Source organism: Corvus kubaryi, unplaced genomic scaffold (assembly GCF_017639235.1).
Source record: "Corvus kubaryi isolate FWS band 111438036 unplaced genomic scaffold, C.kubaryi_AGA036_p1.0 37396, whole genome shotgun sequence".
Classification (NCBI taxonomy): Eukaryota; Metazoa; Chordata; class Aves; order Passeriformes; family Corvidae; genus Corvus; species Corvus kubaryi.
Window position 1 is genome coordinate 28,353,063 of NW_024581135.1, and position 26,045 is coordinate 28,379,107.

At 39.0% G+C, this 26,045-nt stretch overlaps 1 protein-coding gene across 3 annotated transcripts in view; it reads left to right on the forward strand.

Moving 5' to 3' along the window:
* The first annotated feature begins 59 nt into the window (after positions 1–59).
* The window catches only part of PGAP1 (post-GPI attachment to proteins inositol deacylase 1), a 35,858-nt gene continuing 9,872 nt past the window's right edge, over positions 60–26,045 (forward strand). The window contains exons 1-24 of one of the 3 annotated variants that reach the window (XM_042041514.1): positions 60–267; positions 824–1,030; positions 4,426–4,579; positions 7,601–7,776; positions 8,405–8,576; positions 9,661–9,821; positions 11,389–11,441; positions 11,603–11,669; positions 12,747–12,852; positions 14,566–14,621; positions 14,743–14,826; positions 16,226–16,275; positions 19,381–19,432; positions 19,645–19,722; positions 20,631–20,706; positions 20,987–21,060; positions 21,141–21,192; positions 21,887–21,953; positions 22,830–22,938; positions 23,294–23,332; positions 24,402–24,495; positions 25,137–25,227; positions 25,442–25,639; positions 25,867–25,999. In XM_042041514.1, the coding sequence (XP_041897448.1) occupies positions 115–267; positions 824–1,030; positions 4,426–4,579; positions 7,601–7,776; positions 8,405–8,576; positions 9,661–9,821; positions 11,389–11,441; positions 11,603–11,669; positions 12,747–12,852; positions 14,566–14,621; positions 14,743–14,826; positions 16,226–16,275; positions 19,381–19,432; positions 19,645–19,722; positions 20,631–20,706; positions 20,987–21,060; positions 21,141–21,192; positions 21,887–21,953; positions 22,830–22,938; positions 23,294–23,332; positions 24,402–24,495; positions 25,137–25,227; positions 25,442–25,639; positions 25,867–25,999 (2,502 nt within the window). In that variant the 5' untranslated portion in view covers positions 60–114. Of the gene's footprint in view, positions 268–823; positions 1,031–4,425; positions 4,580–7,600; positions 7,777–8,404; positions 8,577–9,660; positions 9,822–11,388; positions 11,442–11,602; positions 11,670–12,746; positions 12,853–14,565; positions 14,622–14,742; positions 14,827–16,225; positions 16,276–19,380; positions 19,433–19,644; positions 19,723–20,630; positions 20,707–20,986; positions 21,061–21,140; positions 21,193–21,886; positions 21,954–22,829; positions 22,939–23,293; positions 23,333–24,401; positions 24,496–25,136; positions 25,228–25,441; positions 25,640–25,866; positions 26,000–26,045 lie in introns of those variants that run through there. The other 2 variants (XM_042041515.1, XM_042041516.1) reach the window with 2 other exon arrangements.

The following is a 26,045-nucleotide window of genomic DNA, read 5'->3' on the forward strand; positions in this document are numbered from 1 at the left end:
GCCGCCAGCGCCCCGTAAAAGAGCGCTGCCAGCGCGGGCAGCCGGCGCCCCGCCCCGCCGTGCCCGTGTGCGCGGGGAGCCCGCGGGGAGCAGCGCTCCGCTCCGCGGGGCGCCATGGGGCGGGCGGGTCGCCGGCTGCCCGCGCTGGCAGCGCTCTTTTACGGGGCGCTGGCGGCCCTGGTGCTGCTGGGCGTGCGGGACGTGCTCTTTCTCTACGAGGAGAACCGGTGCAGCATGACCTACATGTACGAGTACCCCGAGTACCTGGTGAGTGCGGCGGGGTGTAACAGGTGGGACCTGGCGCTCCCGGGGCGTTGCCGCCCGCCCCGCCGCGGCCGGAGCCCGGAGCCGGGAGCCTGAGGCGCAGCTCCCCTGGGGAAGGAGAACAGCCCTCAGTCGGGGTTCGCCGCCGTGCCGGAGCGGCGAGCGGTAAATGGGGCACGGGCAGCTGGGGCGTGTGCGGGGCCGGGGGCTGGCAGGACGCGCTGCTGTGCCCGCGTCGTGTGGCGCTGCCCCTCGGGCAGAGAGCAGTGGAAGAGCTGCCCACCTGTAACCCAGCGGGGCGGTCCGTGCTGCCACCGGTGAGAAACCTGCCCGCGTCCGAACCTGCCAATGCCTAGAGGTACCTGTAGCTCTGGTGAAAGGCAGAAGCTCATGCAGGCGTTGGCAAAGGAAGAGGCTGGGCCAGCTCCTCTGACAGCACTGCCAGTGCTCAGGAGGCCAAGCCTTGCGCTTCATGGCCCTTTTCGTGACTTCGTGGTGTGGAGTAACCAGTGTGTCAAAAAAACGCATAACGGAGCTTTGACTATTAGTGTCTTTTCAGGGTGGTGAACAGTGGTGCGAAGTCTTCTCGGTGAGCACTTTGGAGGTGGCATGTCCCACAATATACATGGGAGAGCTTGTAAATCCGTATGAGGTCCCTTTTGTTTTGCTAACGGAGCCTTGTAGAAGTCTCTTTGAAAACCTGGGATCAGTTTCAGAGAGGGGACGGTATTCTGGTTTAATCGCGGGAGGACGTAAATGGATATTTGTAAGTTTGCTGCTAACACTGCAGCATGTAGTTGTTAGAAAACAGTTTCTCTTCTTGATAGTAGTTCTTACTACAGCATTTTCTCTCTTATTAAAACATAATTGGTTGACTTCTGAACATTCATTTTTCATTATCTGAGATCTAATCTATGTTGAAAAATTAATTAAATTAATTCTAAATAACACTCTGTTCAGAAATAGATTGCAAGCTGGCTTGCATAGTAAAGAAGATCTAAAAGCAAGAATTTAGTGTCTAAATTGGTAGTGAAGCAGAAAGTTAATTTTTGGATTTACTAACCTTGATATAGCCATCTTAGCATACAAAAGAGAAACTTGGTATGGCTACAGGGATTGTTTTGTCAGTGCTGTAGAACAAATTTGTTTAAGCAGTTATAAATACTTAAATACTACGCGACAAGTTTTCAGATCTCCTGGCAGCCAGAACCTACTTCAGCTTCGATCTGAAGCCAACCAACAGAAAGTTACTGGCAAAATCTGTGTGATGTTATTGGCGGGTGCCTGAGACTCTTGTCTGCCGCCGCATCTTTTGTATTTACTCATTATGTCACGGCTTAATCTCCAAGCATCTTTAGATGGGTGTTGTGCTGGTAAGGGATGCAAGGCTTAAAGGAAAGCAGGAGTTCCATGCAGGAGATGCAAGTCACAGCTGGCTGTATAGTCCTCTGGAATTTCTGTTTCCTGAGTAATCCCGATTACTGTGCAGAAAACAGCACTTCGGGCTGGGGGGAAAATTGTGAATTCGTTTGGGTTTGCTAAGGCATTATAGTTTACAAGTACCTCTTCATTGTTGGACGTGTCTATTGTCTGTCTAGTGCTGCCTTCACTAGGAAATCCCAGGGTAGGAGTTTCAGGTGGGAGGTACCTGTCCTTGCTTCCTGATTGGTATGACATTACAAACAATTAACTGCTTAAGCAATTAAACAAGAAGTTTCATTTCTTTTGTGTCTATCAGTGTGGGTTAGCTCACAGTCAGCCTAATACTTGAACATCTTTTTTTGTGTGAGTTTTAAAATTGCAGTGTTTGAATTTAACCTGCCCTGTTCAGCTGTACTTGGCGTGAGATTCACAAGTTAATAATGAGGACTTTTTCACATAAACCTAATTTCTTTGGGAACCAGGGTGAAAAATGAAGCCTGCATTGACATTGTAAAAAGTTGCTGTAGCTTGCTACAACTGATTACATAAGCAATGTCTTGGGACTTCACAATTTAAACCCACCGTCACAGAACATGAATGTCTCTCTTCCTTTGGAGTTACGCATTGCTATTTTGTTACAATATTTCAATACTGTGATTTACAAAAAAAACCCAAAACAAAGCAAAAAACCAACCCCCCAGGATTCTGACAGTACAATTCTCATGGCTTCTGCGGTTTTTGCATTTGACATTGACCCCAAGAAGAACAGCATGTTATATTATGTTCCCTAAAAGTTTTTGAAAAGACAATGAACCAGGAAGTTACTGTGGATGAAGAGTTGATTTGATCTGTCAGGAAGTCATACAAGCACATCTCAATGGCACTCTTAGTTTAGTAATGGGAACTGCTGAAGTTTTCTTCACATAATTTTGAAAGCCTGTGCAAAAGGAGCAGCAGAAAGGAATAAGAATGGGAGAGAGGAGTGAGATCAGTGAAGCTGGAAAGGCAAGATGATGGAGAAAGGGAAAGACCAAAGGATGATCTGAAGACATAAGCCCTGAATGAAGCTTAAATTTTCTTGTTCTCAGCGAAAGAATTTAACTCACGCTCTCTGTTGTGTTAATGAACCAAGATAATTAAAATACTATAAATAACATACACACATAGATATCTCATAGAATATATAGATACATCTCAAACACCATAAAAATAGTTCGCAAATAACCAATATACCAAAAAAATTGGAAGGCCAAGGAGGAAAGAAAATAGTCATTAGCTGAGGAGAGATAGAGAAGAACAGGGGAAGGGAAAGAGTGTAGGGGCATGGAATTAAAGCTAAATCACCTTTATGGTAGATGTGGCTGAGAGAAAACAATGAAATATTTGAAAAAAAGATGCTTCTATTTCAAGGAAACAATTAAGAGAGACTTTACAGGGGATTTCTGATGCAAAACTGAGTTTAGTTTTGACTTTATTCTGGAAAAGTGTTTTCTTAAATTATAAATTAGGCCTTAATACATTTATTTTTGTATTATCTTGTTTGTCCCTCAGTTGTTGCAACATAATTAAACATTGGCACGAGTGTATTTGCACTTGTCAAAGTTTTAAAAATCTTTATCTTAGAAACTCAAGAGTTATAAACCAACAAACCTCCATGCAGGAGTTAAACCAAATAAGTAGTAAGCAAGAACACATTTAATTAAGACAGTGTCATATGACTCTTAAGAGATTGACTTACTGGTGTAAGATTAATCCTCACCTAGACCTTGGGTTCAAAGAGATCTTGTTCTTTTCTCTTTGAGAATCATAATCCTGTGAATCGATTGTGTGCTAGGTTAGGGGGTTACTTGTTTTCTTCCTAAGAAATAGAAGAAATACGGCCTTCTTTAAGGTGAGAGCTGACATGCACATTAGACCTTGAGTTGTTACAGAACCAGGTGGTTTGTCAGACCACAAAACCAGCCCTGAAAATGAAACAGAAAAACCCCAAAGTACCACGGGTTTGTTTTTTTCTGCTGAGCTGTATTGGGGTGGTTGCTGCTGTTTAAGCTCCCGCTGCAGGTGACATCTCTGTAAAACTCGGCTAGAGAACTCCCACAGCACGTGTAATTGACCCTGAGGTAACAGGTGCCCTCTGACAGTCACCCACACCACGCTGCTCTCGAGGTTTAGCTGTTGTATCCTTGTTCTGAGATTGGAAAGGACTCCGGAACCGTTCCAGTGCATCAGGAATAGTTAGCATCGCTCATGTGCCCCAGTTGCTGGTCTCAGCTTCTCCTCTTCTGGCAGATTTGGTTGGGTTTTGACATGCTTTTTTTTTCCTTTTCCCCCCTTGTATTGTAAGCCTGGATTTACTTTATGAATGTAAAGTAAATTTATCTTTGATAGATACATAATTTTTTGGATAAATATTTATCTTTGATAGATACATAATTGCATTCATTTGCAGTTTGTTTCAAAGCTAGTTAAAGGTAATCACTGTTTAGAGTAAGTAACTGCGTCCATTCATTATGTATAGTAATACCTATTTAATCAGTTTGTTTGATATTCTGGTTTTGATTACTTTTTTTTTAAAAGCCAAACCCAGTTTTTTCATTCTGTATTCTTTAGAATGTAATTTAAAACCATAAAAATAAAAACACATAAGCCAGATCATTTAAATGGCTGGATAGCCACTGTATTTTCCTGTTTATAACACTATAAACAAGGGGTTTGTTTTCTTTTTAACTTCTGCAACAGAAAATAAAATTACCCAAGAAAACAGCCAGACGATACCCAGCATATGAGCTCTATCTCTATGGAGAAGGGAACTATGCTGAAGAAAACAAAAATCTCCTATTGACAGGAATTCCAGTTCTCTTTCTTCCTGGGAATGCTGGCAGTTACAAACAAGGTAAGTGTTTAGATGAGTTATAGCTTTGTTATAAAAAAGCTCTCAGATTTATGCATTAGGTAGTTTTCTGTTTGAAGTAGTACCAGACAGAGTCATAATGGTTGATCATATTAGTCTATGCTTAATTTCAAACAGTCAAAATACATGTTTTTTGTTTGAAATCAGTTGAATGGTGAAGATGCAATATTTCTCTGGAGCAAGCCTTTTGAAAGCCAGAAACAGTACATTTTATGCTGTCCTCTGGCAGCACTGCAGCCTTGCTGTTCTTTTGATTGCAAACATCTCGTTGGTTTTGATTTGAATGATGTTTAGTGCAGTTAATGCCAAATAAAACACGACCTGAATTTGATTAGAAGAAACTGAACCATCTGTCATCTGTGATGTAAAGGAATTACATGCTATAGAAATCAGCATCATCTAAGCTTGCCCTCTAGTTTAATTATTCCCTATATCTCTGTGTAGTGGTGTTTTTTCAGTAACATCATTTTCCCACTTTACATATGGCCTCTTTTTTTCTCCTTTTACATTTCTAGGCTCCAAATGAAAAGAAGTAATAGTTTTAAAGCATTTTTATTTTTCATTCTAAATGCCAAAGCTAATGGTACATGAAGTTTTGTGTTTCAGCGTTTACTCTGGTACCTGCTATTCCTTCCAGTCTGGATTTGTCAGACTGATATTTTTGTTCCCTAAAATGTGCTTTGAGACAGTAAATAACACTCCCATGACGTTAGAAAAATAGATGTGTGTGTAGGGAAAACCAGCACAGTCTGAACCCTTACTGTGATAATTTTTCCTCATATTAGCACTAAACTTGATGATTGTATTACCAGATTTCAGAGAACCTTTACAGAGTCGGGTTTTTTGAGAGTGTGCTTGCTTAGCTTATAACAGTGTAAAATATTTTACCAACTAGTGCTTTCAGAAAAACCATACAGACTTCCAGGCACAATAGCATCCAAAGAAGATTACAAACAGAATGATTATGAGACGTGCCATATGGACTTTTGTGATTGTGCATCAAATGTTGCAAATCTGTGAATTAATGCTGTCTCTAAAAACATGGCAGTACATCACTGTGCAGGAAATAGAATGGTACTTTCAGGGCATTTTAGGAATCAAAAGGAAATGTCTGAAGAACAAAAAATTAGGTGAGTAGAAGTACTACATGCTATAGGAGCAGTAAATATTTTAAAAATGTTCTTTTTGGAATGGATTTATGGAGACTGGCAAGAAATCATATATGCATTTTGCAAAACCTTTGTTAAAATTAATTCATATGAATCCATACTTTGTTCAGTTTTTATTGTGAGATAACACAACTTCATTCTGATGCCTAGATGAGCAGAGAAGCTGTTGCTATTGCAATTTTCATAGTTGTTTAAAATATATTCATATTTGCTGAGCAGTGAAGACAAGTGCTGCTGCTGCCTTTGCTGGCCTTGTTATTTTCATAGAACCGTTTAGGTTGGAAAGGACCTTTAACATTATGGAATGCAACCATTCCGCCAGCACTGCCACGCCCACCACTAAGCCATATCACTAAGTGCCACATCTACACAGCTTCTAAAAGCCTCCAGGGACGGCAACTCCACTACTACCCTGAGCAGCCTGTTCCAATGTCTGATCACTCTTTTGGGGAAGAAACATTTCCTAAGATCCAATGTAAATCTCCCCTGGTGCAACTTGAGGCCATTTTATCTTGTCCTTTCACTTGAAAGAAGAAGCTCACTCACAACCTAACCTTCAGGAGGTTTTGATGTGTTACAGGCACTTTTGAAATGTTAATTCATCGTCTTTCATGGGCACTAAAATGGATTTTGTAAAATGTACAAAATTCAGACTTTGAATAAAAGATGCTCTGGTTTAGTTGTTGGGTGGGAACCTGAGACTGGGAGAACTGAGATCCTGAGTTCTCTTTAGAAATCTGTCACACTTGCCTTGTGATACTCTTGTGCAATATTCTTGTTCCTTTTACCATGACCTCCAACGTATAAGGTTATTATAAGATACTTGACCTTTTAAATACTTTTCAGTTATTTTCAAATCATTTTGGTCTTACTCCTTATTAGATATAGATAGAATTGGTGAAATGATTGACTACAAACCAGATTGATAATTCTCATCATGCTGATAATATCTGTTTGGATGTTTGAACATATAAAGTACTTCATAAATATTATTGTCCCATTTCACGAGCTTGTCTGAAATTTCACACCTTAATTTCTGTAGCAGACTTTTCTGAGAAGGAGGCTTCTGCAGTTCTCTCAGCCTGTTGTGCTCTAGGAGAATCTTGCTCCTGTGTGCTGGATTTGAGCAGACCTTTCTGGCCATCACTAGTTATTTTATATAGGCGCTTTTGGGACTTCCTCTTTTATTTTCTTCTGCTACCATGCCTTCTTATTTGCAGCTGTTATTGTTCCCATCCTGCATTGTCTCCATGGAAACTCAGGGACAATTCTGCACACAAAATTAAATGTGTATCTGTATTAAATGGTAGCCAGGGCTAGACAGGGAAGACAGGTCAAAAGCAAGACCTAGTAAAGCAAACATTTTCTCACTCAAGGTTTTAGATGGACAAGTGTCCTTTAGGGTTTGGTTTTGCAATCCCCCATACTTATCTTAGTGGTATTTGGGAATGTTGTCTTAGAGTTGATGGCCTTCAAAGGAGTTTTAGGAAAGCCTAGCAGTAGGAATGCCCCTACAGTTGAAATCAAGAATGCCTTCTTGTCCTGGTGGCAATAAGAAGGTGCAAATGAGATGAGAAAAGCAGCCCTAAGGTGGAAGGACATAATCCTTGATCATTGTATTAAATTTTTTCTTGACATAAAATATCTCTGCTGTCAGGAGTAAGCTGAAAAGAGATGGTTTGGTTTTGAATGTCTTTTATAAATGGCTTGAGATGAAAAATGGATTTAATATATTGGTTTCCTAATCAATTATGTATTTATGTGTTTTTCTGCTAAAGATAGTGGTGAGCAGTGACTGTTGGACTGTTCTAATCGATGCGGTTTCTCTTTCTAGTACGTTCCCTTGGCTCCATTGCACTTAGAAAAGCAGAAGATGTTGACTTCAAATATCATTTTAATTTCTTCAGTGTCAACTTTAATGAGGAGTTGGTTGCATTGTATGGTGGTAGCCTGCAACGACAGACCAAGTTTGTGCATGAATGCATAAAAGTAATTCTTAAGTTGTACAGGGTGAGTAGTGACACATGCTGAGTAACGTACTTCCATTTGGGAATGGAATTCTGGGCTGCCTTTCCTGCTGCAAAACTGGAGTGATGAGTAAGGGAGGGAGACTTCATAATGTGTGTAGATATTTGAAGGTGATGATAAGGCAAGAGAGAATTGCTTTTCTTTTACAGATTTTTAGTACTTGTGACAATCCCAGAGCTTTGGTGAGGTTCTGTGTTATGTTTCTAAATAAATACTTCCATGCACAATGGGTGCCTTTTTCTAGTAGAGATGTAAGCATCTGTAGCTTACTGAAATATTAATATAGCATTGCTTTACATCCCGTTTTCTCTGTGAAAGTTCTTTGATGTCCTCTGTTCCTAAAAGTCTCAGAAGTTAAGATAAGTTTGAGTTTATTGAGCTTACACAGGCTATACAGTATTTCCTTTTGACCTGGATACTTCATATTAAGCACATTTTTGTGAGGTAGCAAGTAAATTTTTATTCAATTTGTAAGCTTGTTAAGTTGATACTAGTTAATGTTATCCTTGAAAGACCGTAAGTTAATTTGCAGGGAGAAAAAGTCCACAAGTGATAAGCACAGTTCAATGTCAAATCTGATCCTGATGTGTCTGATTGCTCTTTGTTTAAGGATCAAGAATTTGCACCCAGCAGTGTTGCAATAGTTGGGCATTCCATGGGTGGTCTTGTTGCAAGAGCGTTGCTCACTCTGAAGAATTTTAAGCCTGAACTTATAAACCTGCTCATTACACAAGCCACACCTCACATTGCACCTGTAATGCCTCTAGACAAATATCTTACCGGTGAGTATTGCACTTGTCTAATTACACTGTATTTCTTTATTGATCCTCTCAAACTTTAGTGGGGAGATTCTTGCAAATCAACAGCAAAATGTGCTGCTTTGTTTACTGTAATCAATCCGTTCCTTTGTTACTCAGGTTGTTGAGAGTGCCAGGATACTCAGAGAAAGTCAAGTGTTACATAAAATGGATTATGTGGACTTGAGTTTCTGTGCGAGGCCTGAAGCTCTCAATAATTTGTAATTTAATAGGTTGCAGGGCATGTTACTAAATTTGTAAGCTTTCCAGTGAATGACACATTTTCTTTCTTTTTTTTTCCCCTCCTCTTTTAAAACTTGACCTCTGTAAGGATTTTTATCTTTATCAAATGAGGTAGTGTTAATTCTGTAGAAGGTGCTAAATTTAATGTTTTTCATACCCAAAGGTTGTGGAGGTGAGAATATAAATATAGATGTAATTACATATTTTAAAAATTTACAAAAAAGAACTTATTTTCTCGTCACCTAAATAACTGTGGCATAAAAATAAAGTATAATATTCTACATGTACTATACACTTCCTGAAAAGCTAGATTTGATTAAACTATACTGATTAAGTATGTGTTTAGTGATAGTTGTGCTGCTACATGTAGATACTGAGGGAATTGGTGAAGGAAAGGGAACAGACATTAATTTTCATTATCCTCTGTGACACCCAAGAGGAATGGATTATCTTTAGCTGCTGGATTTGATTTATTGTGCTTGTATTAATTCTCCATCCTACAATTGATTTCAGTGCAATGCTTCTTCCTTGCTGACTGTTTCTGGACTTCAAGTAAATCTGTGTCCGTCCTTCAAATAAACCTATGGTTTGCTAGTCTAACAATATATGTGCTCAGCTGATAGAAAAAGTGTATCTGTCTTTCCTAACTGCTACCTCTTTGGGTTAAAACAATAATTTTCCTCTCTTACGTGAATCAAGTGATAATCAGAGCTCAAATGTCTCTAGGGGGGCTTACATAAACTTTTAGTTAATGTTTATATAGCTTTTTTTTGTATATCAAATAGGCTTATGGGAAAACTGTGATTGATTTTAATATATTTTATAGATTTTTATACAGCTGTAAACAATCATTGGATTCTAAAGGCCCAAGATTTAAGAAATTTAACTACCCTTTCTGTGGCGGGAGGATTCAGAGATTACCAAGTTCGTTCAGGACTGGCTTTTCTACCGAGATTGAGTCAACATGACAGTGCCTTATCTGTTGTGGTAAAAAAGCAAACTGTTTTTTTGGTTTTGCATGGAATTATGTTAGATAGTTATTTATGTAATGCATGTATCAGTGTCTATATGGGCAGCATAGTGTAAATAAATATGAAAATACTGCATGTGAAAACACTAAATAGATAGTGTATGGTTATAAAATCATAAATAGTTGATGTAGTACAAATGAGCTTCCACGGGAGGAGTATGTGTGGCACTGCTGGGAATCATCTACCACTTGGTACTGTTTCTTCTCACCACCTGCTTGCACTTCTTCAGTTCCAGAACTCAGGTTTTATTTCCCCATGTTTTTGCAAGAGATGTGTGTATGGAGAAAGGTGAATGTGCAGTATAGAAGTAGAGTGTTTTATAATAAAAGAGAGCTCTGGCTTGGCACCTTCTTTTTGCATTTGTTGTTTTTCAAAGATTTAGGAATAGGATGTTGAGGATCATCAAGTCCAGTTTTCTGCTTTTTCAGGCATCTACGCTTTCAAAATTAATCAAGAGTCATCAGAAAGTATTTAGCTTCATTGTTCCATCCCCTCTCCTTCAACCTCTTCCCTACAAGGAGAAGCTGGAAAATACTCACAAGGAGGGGGAAAACTTGTAATTTCCAACTTCCATTTACTGCACAAGCCAGTTTTTTAATGCCTTTCTTCTGACATCTGCTAGAAATGTTATATGAAATAGCTGCCATTCCCTTGGTGTTTACTTCCCTGTGTGTTGTACAGAAAGCTGTCTATAAATAGGCTCAGCTCAGATCCTGCTAGGCTAAGAGCATTAACTCTGCATTCCCTTTGTCCTAGTAACCCTTCTCTGCATCTGCTCTATTTTCATTTCTCTTGAGTGTTGGTGACCAGAATTTTGCATGAGATTTCATGAGTAGTGGTACCAGTTGTTTCTGGTTTGTGTTTGTTCCGTTTTGGAGATTGTGTTGTGGTTGTTACTGTTCAGTTTGTTTTTTACTTCCCAAGTGTGATTAGTGCATTAATAGTTCATAGTTTACTTGATTCATGTTGAGCAATAGGTTGATGAGCTCCATTTGTGGGAGGTGTTTTTTGATACTGTTAGTCCCTAAAATGTAATGCGTGAAATGCACTTACAGAAATTGATAGCTTCAGACTGTCCAGTTCTTTCTTCATGGTGCTCTGATGGCTCTTTCTGTTGAGGATGCCCTTGGTTTCTCAACAACAGCTTTCACTGGCATGCTGCTATTCTCATGTGCCAGGATCAGTTATTAAAATAGTAAGATTAGTCATAGAAGCAGTCTTTGAAGAAATTTTGGTAAGTTTCCTCCACTCCATTATCTGTCCTTTCACCATTAGTCTCTGCTATCTAACACAGATAACTTGGTCATTTTGTTTTATAATTTCCGTCTTACAAGTGCTTCAGTGCTTGCAAGATTTGTGACTGAAGTTGTTCTGTTGTACCCTAAGCTCTGAAACTCTTAAGATAAAGGCTGTTCTTTTTAATAATTGTGCAAATATGTTTAAATAAGGAGGGGAAAGGTTTCCATATAATTTCAGAATGCTGAGTACTAACAAAAGCTTAACCTTTTCCTTCACCCGAACAGAGCTCAGCTGTGCCTAGAGCTTGGGCCTCAACTGACCATCTCTCCATAGTGTGGTAAGATAATGGAACAGAGGTTAATTGACTGACTGTGCATAGCTCTCTTTTCTACTGTTATCACTTTATACCATAATTTAACTTTAGTTTAATATTATGGTGAAGTCTGTTCTGACCAGTTTTATCACCCTGGATCTAATTTTACTTATTCTGTCTTCTAGGTGCAAAGAACTGATCCTGGCTACCATTAGAGCTTTTTTTGATCTCATAGATGAAAACACAAGGCAGGTCTGTATATGTGATCTCCTGTGTGTTTACCCATCACACTTTCTTCTTCCATCCCAGAATGCTTAATCAGGACAAATATTTCCCTTTTTTACAGGAAACTTCTTTTTGATTCTTCTAAGTCATACTGAGAAAACTTTCCATTTTGTACCAGTCACTTGAAAAATCCCATGGCTTTGTGTTGTTTGACCAAAGTGTCAGAACTAACAAGGTGTTAGCTCAGTTTTCATTATTGACTGCTTGATGCTTTAGAGCTGAGCTATGGGCCGAACATTTCTTCCATAAAGCAGCAGGTTCAGTTGACCTTGCACCAGGATAAACAAATTTTGTTAGCTCTGTAGCTGTGAATGTGACCTCTCGATGTGTACGTAAGAGCAGAGCCCAAGGCATAGAAGAGGAAGGATTTCAGGTGTTCCCTCTGAGGCTCTTCGGGACAGGCTTCTCTAGTTTTTCATGCGTATTTATTTTAATGTGTGATTTAGAGAGACAAAAAGAGGAGTACAGTTGTTCTGTAGCACTGACTGTGCTAAGGGGTAAAACTTTCTAGAAATCAGTTGTAATGGCCACAGTTTTGGAAAGTGGAATAAACAAAAATTAGTCCTGGAAGATTTATTTGGAAAAACTAAAACCAAACTGATCGAACAAACCAAAAATCCCAACCCCAAACAAAAGTGAATCCCAGGGTAGCTATACAGCTACTTGGATGCTTGAAATAGTCAAAGAGGTGTAGCAAGCTGGATATGTGAACTCTTATTAGTAAACCTAAAAAAATTTTTCCTAAGGTCTGGCCTAAGTGTCATTTCAGGAAGAATGCATGAGTGTCTATAAAGAAATTTTAATGGAATGGTTTCCTTGTGTTATGAAAGGTTTGGCTATGCCTTATAATATGTGTAGATTCTCTGTATTTCAGTGATGGACTATGGATGGCACTTCAGAGTTTTGAATTTAGAACAGAAAGGGTACAATGTCTGCTAACAATCTCTCCTGCCTTCCACCCACAAAACTGTATTGCTAGCTGTGATCATATGATGATCTTAAATCATATGCATTGGTAAAAAATTGAAAATGTGCTCGTTTTAGATAACTGAGGATCCAAAGAAGAGAATGTCTGTACTGAATCACCACTTTGTGAGACACCCTGCAAAGATGTTTGAGGAAAATCCTGAAGCTTTTACAGGACTCACAGGTGTGTAGCAGTTTTCTTTTGAATAGCATTCAGTGATACTCCTTTGTTAATACCGTCTCACTAACAAAGTTTCAGAATACACCTTGTCCTCCTTCAGACAAACTAAAACAATATACAGGTTATAGACCTAAACAATCTGCTTTTGTTTGGTTTTGGTATTAAAGATGTTAACAGGGGTAGGTGCAAAAATCTGTCACTTTTCTATAGCTTGGGTTCTGAGGAGTGTATTTACACTAGGTTGTCCAGTAGAAAATCTCAGAAACTGGGAATAGCTGGGTGTCAAGAGGGCAGTCTAATCTACAATGGTTGCAAGAGGGATAGGCTGGGTCTTGCAGAGCATTGTGTTAGTTTTGTGCTACTCATGGAAATCCTGAATATTCAGACCTGCTTCATCAATCACTTCCTTTTTCCCATGACATGGCAGGGTAAAATGAACAATTCACTAAGGGTTTCCTTGTAAAGTTCCTTCCTAAGGATCCAGAGTTAAAAGTGAGAGATTTTGACTGTGTGGGGTCTTAAGGACTAAACACAAGTTTTGTAGGGGCACAGCTTTATTTTGCTGAAGTGGGCTGAACCATTTGATGAAAACCATTTTATTTCAGGAATTTTCTCAGTGTAAGACATAGCAGAAGTACTAATGTAGCTTGTACTTCGGTGTCCAGTTTTGGCACCCTCTTACAAGAAGACATTTATGCACTGGCACCTCCTGAAATGAGCGTGGAGCAAAAGACCACCAAAACAGGCAGTTCCTGGAGCTTAGGAAATGAGGAAAGAGGCTGAGTGAACTGAGGATTTTCACGCTAAAGTGAATGCTGAGGGGGGGGGATGATGTTGCTGTCTTCAACTACCTAATGAAGAATTGGAGAGAAGATGAAGCTAGATTTTTCTCAGAGGTTCACAGTGACAGCACAATAGGCAGTTGAAATCCTGTTGTAACAGAAGACATTCAAATTAGCTATTAGGAAAAACTATTTCACCAGGAAGGTGGTCGAACACTGGAACAAGTGACCAGAGAGGTTGTGAAACTGGTATTTTGGGGGGAGTTGTCCTTTTTTGGGTTAGTTTTTAGCAATAAGGAAGAATTGGTTTAAATTTGATTTCATGTTTGCTTATTCCTATTTGTGGTGATTTCCTGACAGCTGAATTTCTGTGAACTTGCTACTCTGTTACATGGAAGAAAGATACAACCTCCTTGCATGACAATTGGCATTGTTTGTACTCTGATCTCTTCATTACTGTTTTATTCTTTTTCCCTAGCCGTATCTTTAAACTGCTCCTATCTTTTTCTGTATGTTATTCACTTTGCTGATGTGCCTCTGCACAAGTTTCTGTATCAGCTTTCTTAAAAGGCTGACAGGAACAAAGATTGGGGCTGTTTCTAATGTTGTCTTATCATTAATCAGTCACCCTGTAATTATATAATTTGGTTTATTTGTTTTGTTGCCTTTAGGTTTTTGTTTCAAGATCCATGGGGTTTTTATTTTGCCATTATATTTAGTAACAGGATCCTGGGGCTTTATTGTTTCTTGTGTAACTGATGATAACTGTTGCATGTAATTGTAAGCAGTAGCAATCCTCAGTGTTGATTAAAGCACATAAAGTTTACATCCATGTATAGATAGGAGATAAGACCTCGGTGATAAGTAAAATACAGGATTTTGGATATAAGGATTATGTTCCTGCAGTGTAGCATACTAAAATATTTATTTTTAGGAGCTTTCATGTGGATTACAGTCAAAGTCTCAAAATGGACTTACTCAGTTTACAATGTAAGTGATTTTTTCCCCCCATTGTGTTTTTATGTTTGTTTTTATTTTTATTTGGGTTGTTCTGTTGGGGGGTTTTTGTTGCCTTTTTTTTACTAATGACCCCTTTTTTTTTTTTTTTAAGGATTCTGATGGAAAATATTTCACATTTCCTCTTGCAAGCCACAGAAAATCTTACAGTCATGTTTACTGTGAAAATAGTATGTTGGTGAGAAAATACTTCTTTAATGTCTGGAGTTTATTTATAAAGATGTGGTTTTTTAATTTCCATTTGCTGCAGTTTTAAGACAGTTACTGAACAGCTGTTGAAATTGCTGCCATCCATTTACAGTCAGAGCCTAATGCATGTCAGAGCTACTATCTGTTTTAGCATGTCACACTTAGTGTTCAAGATCTGAAACCTTCAGTGCCACCTGAACCCTAAATGTTTTCTTTTTGACTCTTACGGTTAGCTCTACATTACTTTGTCCTTTCATTTAGTGCAGTTCTGTATTGATGGTTCTGAAGGAAAAAGCTGGTTTTAGTGCTGCTGTGTTTTTTGCCATAATTCTGACTTGGGAAAGCTGTTTATAGGTTTGCTTTCCCATAATAAAATTTAAGTGAGCCTGAAAGGCTACAGAGATCTTCCACTGAGCAGGGGAAGTGAGTGGAAGACAGATGAGGAAACAGCACCATCTCAGTTGTCTCCTACTGAGAGGAGACACCATAATGTGCATTTCTTGTATTTTTAGTTCAAGACATATACATTCAGCCAAATTTTTTTTCAGTTTTTTATGGGAGAATGGGTTTAATCTCTTGGCAAGATGAAGATGGATAAATAAACTTCTCAGAATCATGTGTTTTACATTAGCGGCAAGAAAATTGAGATGCTTTCCTGTTCCATCCTGCCTGTCCCTGTTGCCATCTAGTTCCAACAGCCCTGCCATGGGCTGGGACACCCTCTATTAGACCAGATGGCATTCATACCACCATTGTGAAAAGCAATTGTCTGTGCTTGGTGCTTTTCTAATTGTCCTTCTCAGTGGCAACTTCAGTGTTTACGTGTATGTTGTGATCTTAGCTGTGCTTTGACAGGATAACTTTTGCCTTTGTTATAATGTCTGAAAGACAGGCCTAGTACAGCTTGAGAAGAGGAGGGAGGTACCAAACAATGTCTGAGAGTTGCATCATGGTGCCGTCACTTCAGAACACTTAAATTCTCAAGGGACGGAGCAGTAGAACATTAAATATCTGAAGTATTCCTCTACTACTTCAAAGAATACCTTGAGATGTTTCTTTTAGTTAGGAGAGATTAAACATGATATGTAAGATGGATATTTTTTAAAGAGAAATTATGAAAGCTTTTTGCTTAACCTTGTATTTATTCATAACTGGAAAGGGTGGCAAACTGAAGTTCTTTAAAATGGTTTCTAGAAACCCCCACTTTTCACTCTAAAGCTTCACCTGTCTGTCCTTGCAATTGTAATTGCAAGATTATAAAATCAGTCTTTTAATTATTGTCAGTTTTAACCCCTGCATTGCTTGAAGTAAAGAATCAGTATTTTTAATGTATTTATAAATGCAATCACACATAGGTAATATACTGTTTTATGGTAATGACTTTACAGGACACAAATAGCTGGATTTATGGCTGCATGAACACTAATTCATCGATGTGGTGAGTATAAACAGTTCCTGTTGTTTATTCAAATAGGTTTTGTGAGACTGTGTTTGAATTTAAAGCCTATAAATTCCCTGCTGTAGGAAGGGATTGGGAAGTAAAATTGTTATTGTAAATAATTCATGCTTTCTGTATCACCAGGAAAACAGGAAAGAATGACTTTTCTTAAAATAGGTGGTATTCTTCTTCATGAAGCTGTATTTTTGACCTTCATAGCAGTGAGGAGTCATTCTTGTTGCTCCTTGCTGACACTCTGGGCTGGATTCCTGAGCTGGGTGGTTTGTAGCACCTGGGTGGTGCTGGTGGCCAGTTGGATGGTCACACCCAAAGAGTTGGGCTCAACAGTTCCATGACCCAGTGGAGCTCAGTGAGGAGTGCCATGCCTACAAAAGAGCTGGAGAGGGACCTTTCCCAAGGGCATGTGGTGACAGGACAAGGGTTAGTGGCTTTAATCTGACAGGGCAGGTTTAGATTGGATATTAGGAAGAAGTTGTTCACTGTGAGGGTGGGGAGGCATTGGAGCAGCTCCCCCCAGAGAGGTTGTGGATGCCTGTCGCGGGTTCGGTTTGTAACCGGGCGGAAACACCAATTTAGTGTAGTGGTTTGGTCCAAAATACTCATTACTGTTTATCTGCTGTGAGATAAGAATTAGGAGAAATGCAAAACAGGCACTAAACTTGAAAGAATATAAAGAAGTTTATTAACAGACCTAAAAGAAGAAAAAAAATTATACCACCTTCAGAACTCTCCTCCTCCCCCCACCTTCCTCCCTTCTCCCACTGACAATGTAAAAAGACAACCCTTAAGATGTTCAGTCTGTTTACCACTTCCATAATAACCTTGTTCAGTCCATTTAGAAAGAGAAGTCTCTTCTTGCTCATGCTATGAAAACATTATCACAACGAGACAGCCGCCCACTTCTAAATATTGTTCAGTCCATTTAGGAAGAGGAGTCTCTCTGCCTGCGTGTGAGTCCTTTCCCCCGACTTGCAGCTTTTCCCGCAACTGCTTTCGAGGGTCCACTCTTGAAGTTTTTTGGGGTACAATTTTAAGGTTGAGCCGTTCAGAAACAAAAACAGAGGCTCTTCTCCTTCCCTGGGAGCAAAGGGTCTTCATCATCTTCATCGTTAGGACTATCTCTGGGAGCATCTCTAGGAACTGAGGTTTTCTCCTTTCCCGTTTGGAGCAAAAGTCCTCATCTGGTTCATCTCTACGGACTGAGGTTTTCTCCTTTCCCGTTTGGAGCAAAAGTCCTCATCTGGTTCATCTCTCCCTGTCCAAACTTCTCATGAAATTACAGCTGCGTCAGCATCTGCCTATCTCAGCGCAGGTGCTTTTGCTCACGAGTTGAACACTCCACCCCCCATATCTTCATGAAATTACAACAGGATACTCTGATATATCATAGCTTCACAACAGAATTTCAGCTTTAAGCATCTCCTCTCTCTCTTCCCTCAGGTTTTCAGCTCTTCACAGCAATAAAAGGGTTAATCTCACCTCGGCCTTGCAGCTTTGCAGCTGGAATGTTGAATTTTTCTTATCGCAGTGGAGAGGGGGGAGAGCCGAGCCGCTCCGGCTGCCCACGGCAAGGCAGTGGGGGGGTTCCACAGCTGGAACAGGTCCATGGCTTCAGGATGGCCGTGGCCCGGCCCGGCCTGGCCCAGGCAGGGCCTGGCCGGGCCCGCTGGCCCCCACACGGGGCCCGCAGCCACCTGTGCCAGCGCCGGAAACGAGAGAGAGCTTGGAGGGGGGGTTTGCCTATTCTTAAATGTGGATCACAGAGGTGGTCACAACTTTAAGTGGCTTAGAGAATTGTCCATATTCAAACTGGCCAGCTGATAGGTTCTATCAGTTCCCAGAGGAAACTGTAAGCACCCCTTAGCAAGGACGTCCCTTCCGGGACTATGCTTGCTAACCTATGACAATGCCCCATCCCTGGGGATGTTCCAGGCCAGGTTGGATGGGGTTCTCAGTAACCTGGTCTAGAGGGTGTCCCAGCCCATGGCAGGGCTGTTGGAACTAGATGGTTTTTAACGTCCTTTTCAACCCAAACAACTCTATGCTTCTGTTTCTTTAGACTCCTATGACAAAAGACATCAAGTGTCACTCAGAGCCTTCAAAAGAGTGGATTAAAGCATGTCTTACTTTTTTTCTTTTTTTGAAATTGCTACTGTCATATGAAAAATACTTAAAAGTGTGGGTGGTTTAGTGGTTTTGTTTTGACAGTCATTACAAAATGAATTTAAAACATTGTCTTAGCTTACATTTGTAAAATAAACTCAAATTCAATCTACCGTTCAAATTAGGGAGAGCTTCCAGGCAAAATTGAACTAGCAGAGTATTTATCTGTTCTGGGATCACTGAGGTGTGCAGCCAGAGACTTGCCTCCAGCAGATAGCCAGATGTCATAATTACTTTTTCCTGATCCAAGAAGTTGGTTGTTATTCCTTTGAATAACCTTTGATCAGCATCAAGTGCAGGTTAGCCTAGTTCAGGACTGCTACTTAAACCTGATCTAATAATAGTGGGTTTGCTGTGGACTGTGTCCTGAGGTCATGAGCACTATTTAGAGAAACAGCAGTATTCTGGTATTCAAAAAGTCAAAACTTGAAGTGACTGAATGGACGTGTTCAGTATCTTAACTCAATGTAAGTACACACCATTTTAGAACTGCTGCAAACTCTCTAACAGCTAACAGACTTTTTCATTTATATGGTATATTTTAGATATTTCCACAGGAAAATTTGTACTTTTGATGTTTAAAAGTTGCTAATAAAATTGCATGATATTTCAATGCCAATGCTGTTTTAGTTCATGAAGAGTTTTCATTTGGTGTCTGAAGTTCCCTGGCTAATAAGTGCTGCAGGTTTTCTGTATGACAGATTTGGAGCTTTGCTTGGCTTGGTTTTGCACAAACAAGATTTGCACTCTCTGTAATTACTGTAGCTTGATAAATTACTGTGGTAGCAGTACACCCAAATTTCTTCTCAATTTAAAATTAATCCAGAGAGCGAGAGAGAAGCTGGTGTGTTAATCCATTGCCATAATGCTGGGCTGGCATAATGAATATGCTCATCCTTTAATGTGCACAAATTTTTACAGCCTGGAAGCTGCTGATTTATCCTGGAGAGCTGAGTTACTTCCAACCACCAAGGTAAGTGTGTGCTTAACTTGTAGGAGGAAGAGGTGCTTCCAGGGGTAGTTGCAGGTCATAGGGGAAGGAGCTGTTCCCTTTGGAGCATTAGAACAGTTGTATTCCAGAGGTAGACAAACTGGGAACTGGCAAGGGGCGAGCTAAAGGGGTATGTTCAGTAATGGCTTTTCTTCTTCTTTCTTTCTTTTTCTTTTTTTCCTTTCCTTTTTAAGGTTGTGATGCTGAAACTTCAAGACTATCCTTCTTTGTCCCACATTGTGATTCAGGTACCACCTGCAGTTGGCAAGAAGGTAAAAAAATATGACATTCAGAAATTGCTTGCTTAGTGTATTCATAACTTTCAGGTGCTATGATAGGAGGAAAAGGAAGTATATTAAATATGTGCTAAGTTGCTTTGAGAAACCATAGACCCACACTGTGGAGTGGTTTGAAGGTAGCTTTTGTTATCTTCTGTAAGCTCAGAAACACTTTGGTAAAATACCAACACAAGGCATGAATAGCACTTGAAACATGTACAAAAACATAGTTTTCAAATCAGTTCTTAGAGTTCTTCTTGGAGATCCTAACAGTAGTCTTCCTTGTTTTTCTTAATACTCTGGTTGAGTTCCTGAGTGGTTATACCTTTGAACAGTCATGTCTCTTACCCAGGTTAGCAGAGAATAGAGATAACTGAACCCACCACACCTGGCTTCTGGGGAGCATAGGTCAGATACCTCTGCAAACTCTTAGACCACAAATAACATAGTAGACTGAGTTGTGCAGAGTTTAATAATTTGAATCTCACTAATGAGATGGATATCTTTGCATCAAGGGCTCTCAGGATCTCAGTAAGAGGAACATTTGCAGACTTAAGATGCAGGCCTTTCCAGTTAGTCCTGGAAATGGCAGAATACTGAATTGGAATTTCTGATCTAATCAGATCTGGCATTGCTTTCTGTGACACAAATACAGTCTCTGAGTCTGTGGTATAATAATCCATGATCCAAGAAATTATTCACAGCACAAGTGAATGTAATGTTCTCTGAGTGTATCTTCAGATACTTGTGACAGAGGCATCTTGCAGTGAAATTAGTGATGCACAGCATTCAGGGTAAGCAACGATAGAGGAGAGATCACTTGGGAAATGTGATTTGGCAAGTACAAAGCCTTTCCAAGTCTGTGCTTGGTTTAGATCTGTTTTTAATAACCTGAATTGCAGTATACTTTGGGCTGTGAATTCTTCGAAGAGGATTCCAGAACAGTACAGCTCCCTGTAACACATCTCATGTCATTTGGTAAGTACAGCACATTGCTTTTGAAAAAAATGGAAAACTAATGTAACTAACCTCTGGAAAATAAATTTGCCTAAAAATGTCAGGTCAGGAGGTTTTTGGGGGTTGTTTTTCACTAAAGCTAACACTGCTTTTGTTAGTAACAGACAAAGAAAAAAGAAACATGGGGGTTTAGACTAACAGATATGAACGCATGTAATTCTCCTGGAAAAAAAAAATCTGAAAATGTAGTCAGTTCTCAGATAATTTTATCTAATAATTGAAAATATTACATCCTTTACAGGGCTTTCTTCAAGCAAAATTCTATTAAATTCAACTGGATTACTTTACAATGTACAGCTCCAGCACTTCAACCAAGTAAGAATGCTACTTACGTTTTTAAGGTAATGTAACCATTGTTTGGAGAAAAGTGAGTGACTTCTTTTTTTGTGTTGTAGATATATCAAGCTTTCAAAATTTATATAGAGAGCCACTGCCAGTCACTCAAAGGTAAATAGAAGTCTTTTAAAGTATAAATGTATAAAATGAATTCTTGAAAATTTTTAGAAACAAACGTCTTCTCATGCAATGGAGTTTAGGCCATACTGTTATAATCTGTTCAAATGTGTCTGCTAATATCTCTCACTTCCCACTTCAAGGATAGCTCAATGAAAATGAGGAATTGGTCCTTTAATGTTTGTTTTTCTTACTTCCCAGCAAAGAGAAGTTGAACTTCCAGCAGGATTCTGCCTTATGTTGAAAGTGTTTCTCAAGTAAAGCACATTTGGCTAGGATTTTTATTTGCTGATAATGGGACTCAAATTTGAATGTTGAGCTACATAAGCTTAAACAGGATGGGTTGCTAAATGACCCTGTTTCAAAAAAAGACAGTGATAGATTTTATTAGATTAAGGTTTCAGTTTCATATTGAGAAGCAGAACTCTTCTCATAACCCTTCTTCCTTTAAACACTGCTGTCTCACTGTCTTGCCCTGTAACAGCCTGAGTTTAAGAATGTCATTTTTGTTTACTGGTAACTGCCCTGATCTGCATTGCGATGTCGATTGCATCTGTAATGGAAGTGATTCTGTGTAGTGATCTGTGTGCCACCGTTGTTTTACTGGCCCTTTAGTTTTTAGAGACAGTTCTTCTCAAATACCTTGTTCTTAATTAAGCTTGTATTTTTTAATGCTGTTCCATTTCAGAAAGAAAACCTAGTATTTACAGACTTCATATCCCCTGGTCACATGAAGACTCAATAATTGTAGCAAAGTAAGGACTTTAGCAAATAATAATTTCTTGATATGTTGTTTTAAAGAATATTTGTATCCTGTTGTGATAATATTTCTGATGTGAGACTGTTTCTCTAGTCTTAAGTGTTTGCCTTCTATGGCTTTTCCTCATTTACCTTTCTGCCCTTGTTGACAAAGTTGTTTTGACTTTTCCTAGAACAAGAATACCTACTAATTGTTTGCTTAATGGTTCTCACTAATTTTCTCGAAAAAGAAGTCAGATGTGCTGGTCTGAAAATTGTCAGGATAATCACTGACCCCCTCATGGGTGGAGAACAGTGTTTGCTCTGGATGTTGGCTTCTTCCTGGAAGCCAAGGTTGGGATCACACAGAAGCCCTATGTTCACTTCAGCAGCATAGTCCCAACAAAATCAAATGATACAGCTTGAAATATATGTGTCACTAATGAAGCTGAACAACCTGACTGTATTTTAGATGGTTGGAAAACTGTATTTCTAGTTTATTTTAGAAGTCTTAAGGATACCTCACCATTTCCAACCCTCTGTGTTTTCCAGCAGCAGCATACGTGCAGGAAACTGAACTGTATTCTTGAGGATCTGTCCTTCCCTTTCTTGGCACTCGGCATATTTGCATGCTCTGTGAGGCAGTGTGTTCACTGAACTTGTCTGCTTTCCTCAGTACCACATCCCTCGATGGTTCAGAGGAGAGGGAATTGAGGATGTTATGTAGTTCTTTGTGACAGGATAAACAAGTTCCTTACACCATTTTGCTCACAGCTTGTGGTGACACTTGGTGTAGGAGATCTGCTTTGTGTGTACTTGTGGAAGACTGAGGCATGTTTGGTTTTTCTGCTTGATTGTAAGGACAGCAATGACCATGAACGTTGCTGTTTCAGAGTTCCATCTCTTGCTGAGATTTCTGCCAAACTGCACATTGCTCAGCCTCACCATGACAGCACCCTCCCAGAGTTAAACATCTACTCTTCCCCAGACTGTCAGTATGAAGTGAGTAACGCAGTTTAATTTATAGCTGGTTTGCATTGCTGGATAATTTTTGCATGATTCAGTCTTTTCAACCATAGCTAATTAATCTCAATCAATACTAAGCAAATCTAAAGGCAGGCTGTTTGGCCTTTTTGACATGTAGTGTGTGTTACAAGTATTTTGCAGCAGCTGGATTAGTATTGAAAGTTGGATTCTAAAGTTTTAAAGCATTTGCTTTTAAAATGTCAATAGTAAGGTGTTGTACATTTTAGTTGAGGGATTGCTGTATTCTAATACTTAAGTTTGCTTCTTAAAAATTAAAGTATTTTGTACTTATGCTTACGATTGTATAAAACAATATATTTTTTTCCCCAAGGTAATTCTGAAGACATCACTTCTACAGGTTCTTGGGCAAGTAAGAAAACCTAATAGTAAATTGGGGTTTTTTATGTCATTAGCATCTATAGACATTTTTACTTCCTCCCTTCCTTACTGTGGCACTTCAGATTCCTTTTTGCTGCCAGAAGGAGCACTGTTCAATGATCATTTTGCAACCTTGTCCCTTAGCAAGGCATCCCTCCTGGATGAATGTCAGGCCCCAGTCCTTAGAGGAGTGGAAAAGCTCTCTAGCTCTAAAGAGCTGCTGTAAATGTGGAGCATAAGGCTTTGTGGTGAGCTCAATATCTGTGAAGGGACGACACTGTAGGTCACTTTAACTTTCTTGCCTGATGAGTCAGTAGTGTTAAAACTTTAAAATACATTTGGCATCAATTAAATTGGGGGAAAAAGTCTAAGTAGGTCCATATGCTCCTCTTCAACAAATCTACTTTGGTTATCAGTGAAGAATACATTTTGACATGGGGGTCAGTAAAAATAGACTGGCCATCTGCAGTTCTCTGGTTCTAAAAAGTAATTAATTTGCAAGCACCTAAGTGTAGTGCTGGAATATTACTGGCAAGGTTCTCTACTTGAATGCATGCATTTAGAGCAAAGATTTTTCAGTTTGTTGGTTTTTTACAAGAATTTATAGGCTATTGGTATATTAATCATGACTTGGGAGTGTAGAAGCCAATTAATACATGTATGTAATTGCTTCCAAAAATTCTTTGCCTAAAAGCATATATAACTATATGCAGATTTGGCTTGGAAAGTGGCCTTTAAATTGTTTTAAACTTATTTTACTGAAATGTGATACTTCATTTTTTTCATACTTGTCTTGACTGGGAAAAAACCCCATTTGTTTCTAATTCTAAACCCCAAACCTGTTTCATTAGCTGCTTATGAGAGATTCTAGTATTTTTCATCTATAACATTAATTGCTATTGGAAGTTATCAAATATTTATGCATTAAAATGAGAAACTGGATCTTTTAAGAAAGATTTTCTAATCTCATTATCATACTTCATGATAATATTTGTGTAAATGTTTTTTTAATACATTTTAATAGATAGAAATGAAGTTATCCCTTTATCCTTATCTTTCAGATAGTAAGGTTCCATGCTGGTGCTTTTCCAGTCTATATTGTTTCTAATATTCTTCTTACTTATGGAGGACAACTGAGCACATTGAGATCAACAGGTAGCTTTCTAAAAATTATTTTTTCTCTGTCAGAAGTGTTTTTAGAGAAATTGCCTATCAAATTTACTGATGAAAGACTAGCTAGATGTGAAATTTTTAAGCTCAATATCATTCAGCTTATGAAAACACTTGGATCTGTGCTCTTCATTTTCATTTGCTCTTGGCTGGTAGTTCTTCAAGATTGTGTTGTAGCAAAATATTTCCTTATTATTTTGAATTGCAGTCCCTTCTTTGTGAAATATTGGTGTTGCACAGTAGGTCTACTTAAAAATACATACAACAATTTAAAGTAAGTTGTTAATGTGCAAAAAACACTATTTCTTGCAGGAAGATGAGATTTACATAATAGGTTTGAGCCATGTCTTCAGACAAAATGCATTTTTATTAAAATTCAGGGGGTGTTTGTAACAAACTCCGTAATGTCTCTAGAAGCTCTTGCGACTTATGACCTTAATGTGGGTGACCCAGTGGAGGAAGGCCTTGGTGGTGCAGTATGCAGCCTTGCAGCACTCCTACATGACACAGTTATCTTGTTTTCAAGTCAACTTACCATTGTCTGAATTTATTTTTTGTTGTGGATGGTCTTTGTTAAAGTTCATGACATGATAGTAACTACAGATGCTCTCTGTTCTTGATTCTAGGCCAGTGTTCAGACTTCTCCCTTGAACTAGTTAGGACAGCAAAGCCCTACAAAGTAGAACCTCTTATAAGCATTGTTGTGTTTCTGCAGGGGTGAGTTTGCTTCATTTGTTTGTTTAAAACAGTTTCCAAAACAGAAGTTTGAGTAAAACTGTTGCTGGGGAGGAATATTATTTTATCTGTAGTCACTGTGAACACCTGACTGTTATTTTGCTTGAAAGACTGTAATAGAAGGAGTAGTTGATAGATATCTAACTGTAAGAGCAATTGGAAGTGATAAATAATACTGCTTTCATGTTTTTGGCAGGTTTAACTGGTTTAGAGAGATATGGGAATCACTGTCACTACCAGAGGTGGATGCTGCTGTTCTGAGTAGTCAGGATGCATGGTTCCCCCTTGTGTCCCTGATTCTATTTCTTTTTGGGACAGGCATTGCCTACTGGAGTGGAGTATTTTTCTCTACATCTCTGAGACTCTTCTCTTCATTATGGTTAACTCTGATTAGGTAAAACAACACAATGCTATATAATTATGCTCTTCTTAGATGACTTTGACCCTGACAATTGTTTTTCTTTTTTGTTTGTTTGCTTCTGTGTGAATGCTTGGGCAAGACTGAATTCTGAGCAGATTGAATTTATACACGGTTTTAGACATCTGGGTTTGAAAGCAAGCAGGAATTGATGTCTGGGAAGAAGTACAACAGGAGCTTTGTTTCTTTTTTTTTTTTTTTAGACCTACTGCACTTCAAAAAGATAAGTTGATTACACCCAGAAGACTCTGTGGGATGATATCTCTTGCTTTGGTTAGCTGGACCACTTGTGGTGCATTTGCTATACTCATTATTTATCTTCAATACTTGTTCAAGGTACTGAAAGGCTAAACACTTTGTAACTGAATTGAAAATTTTGGGT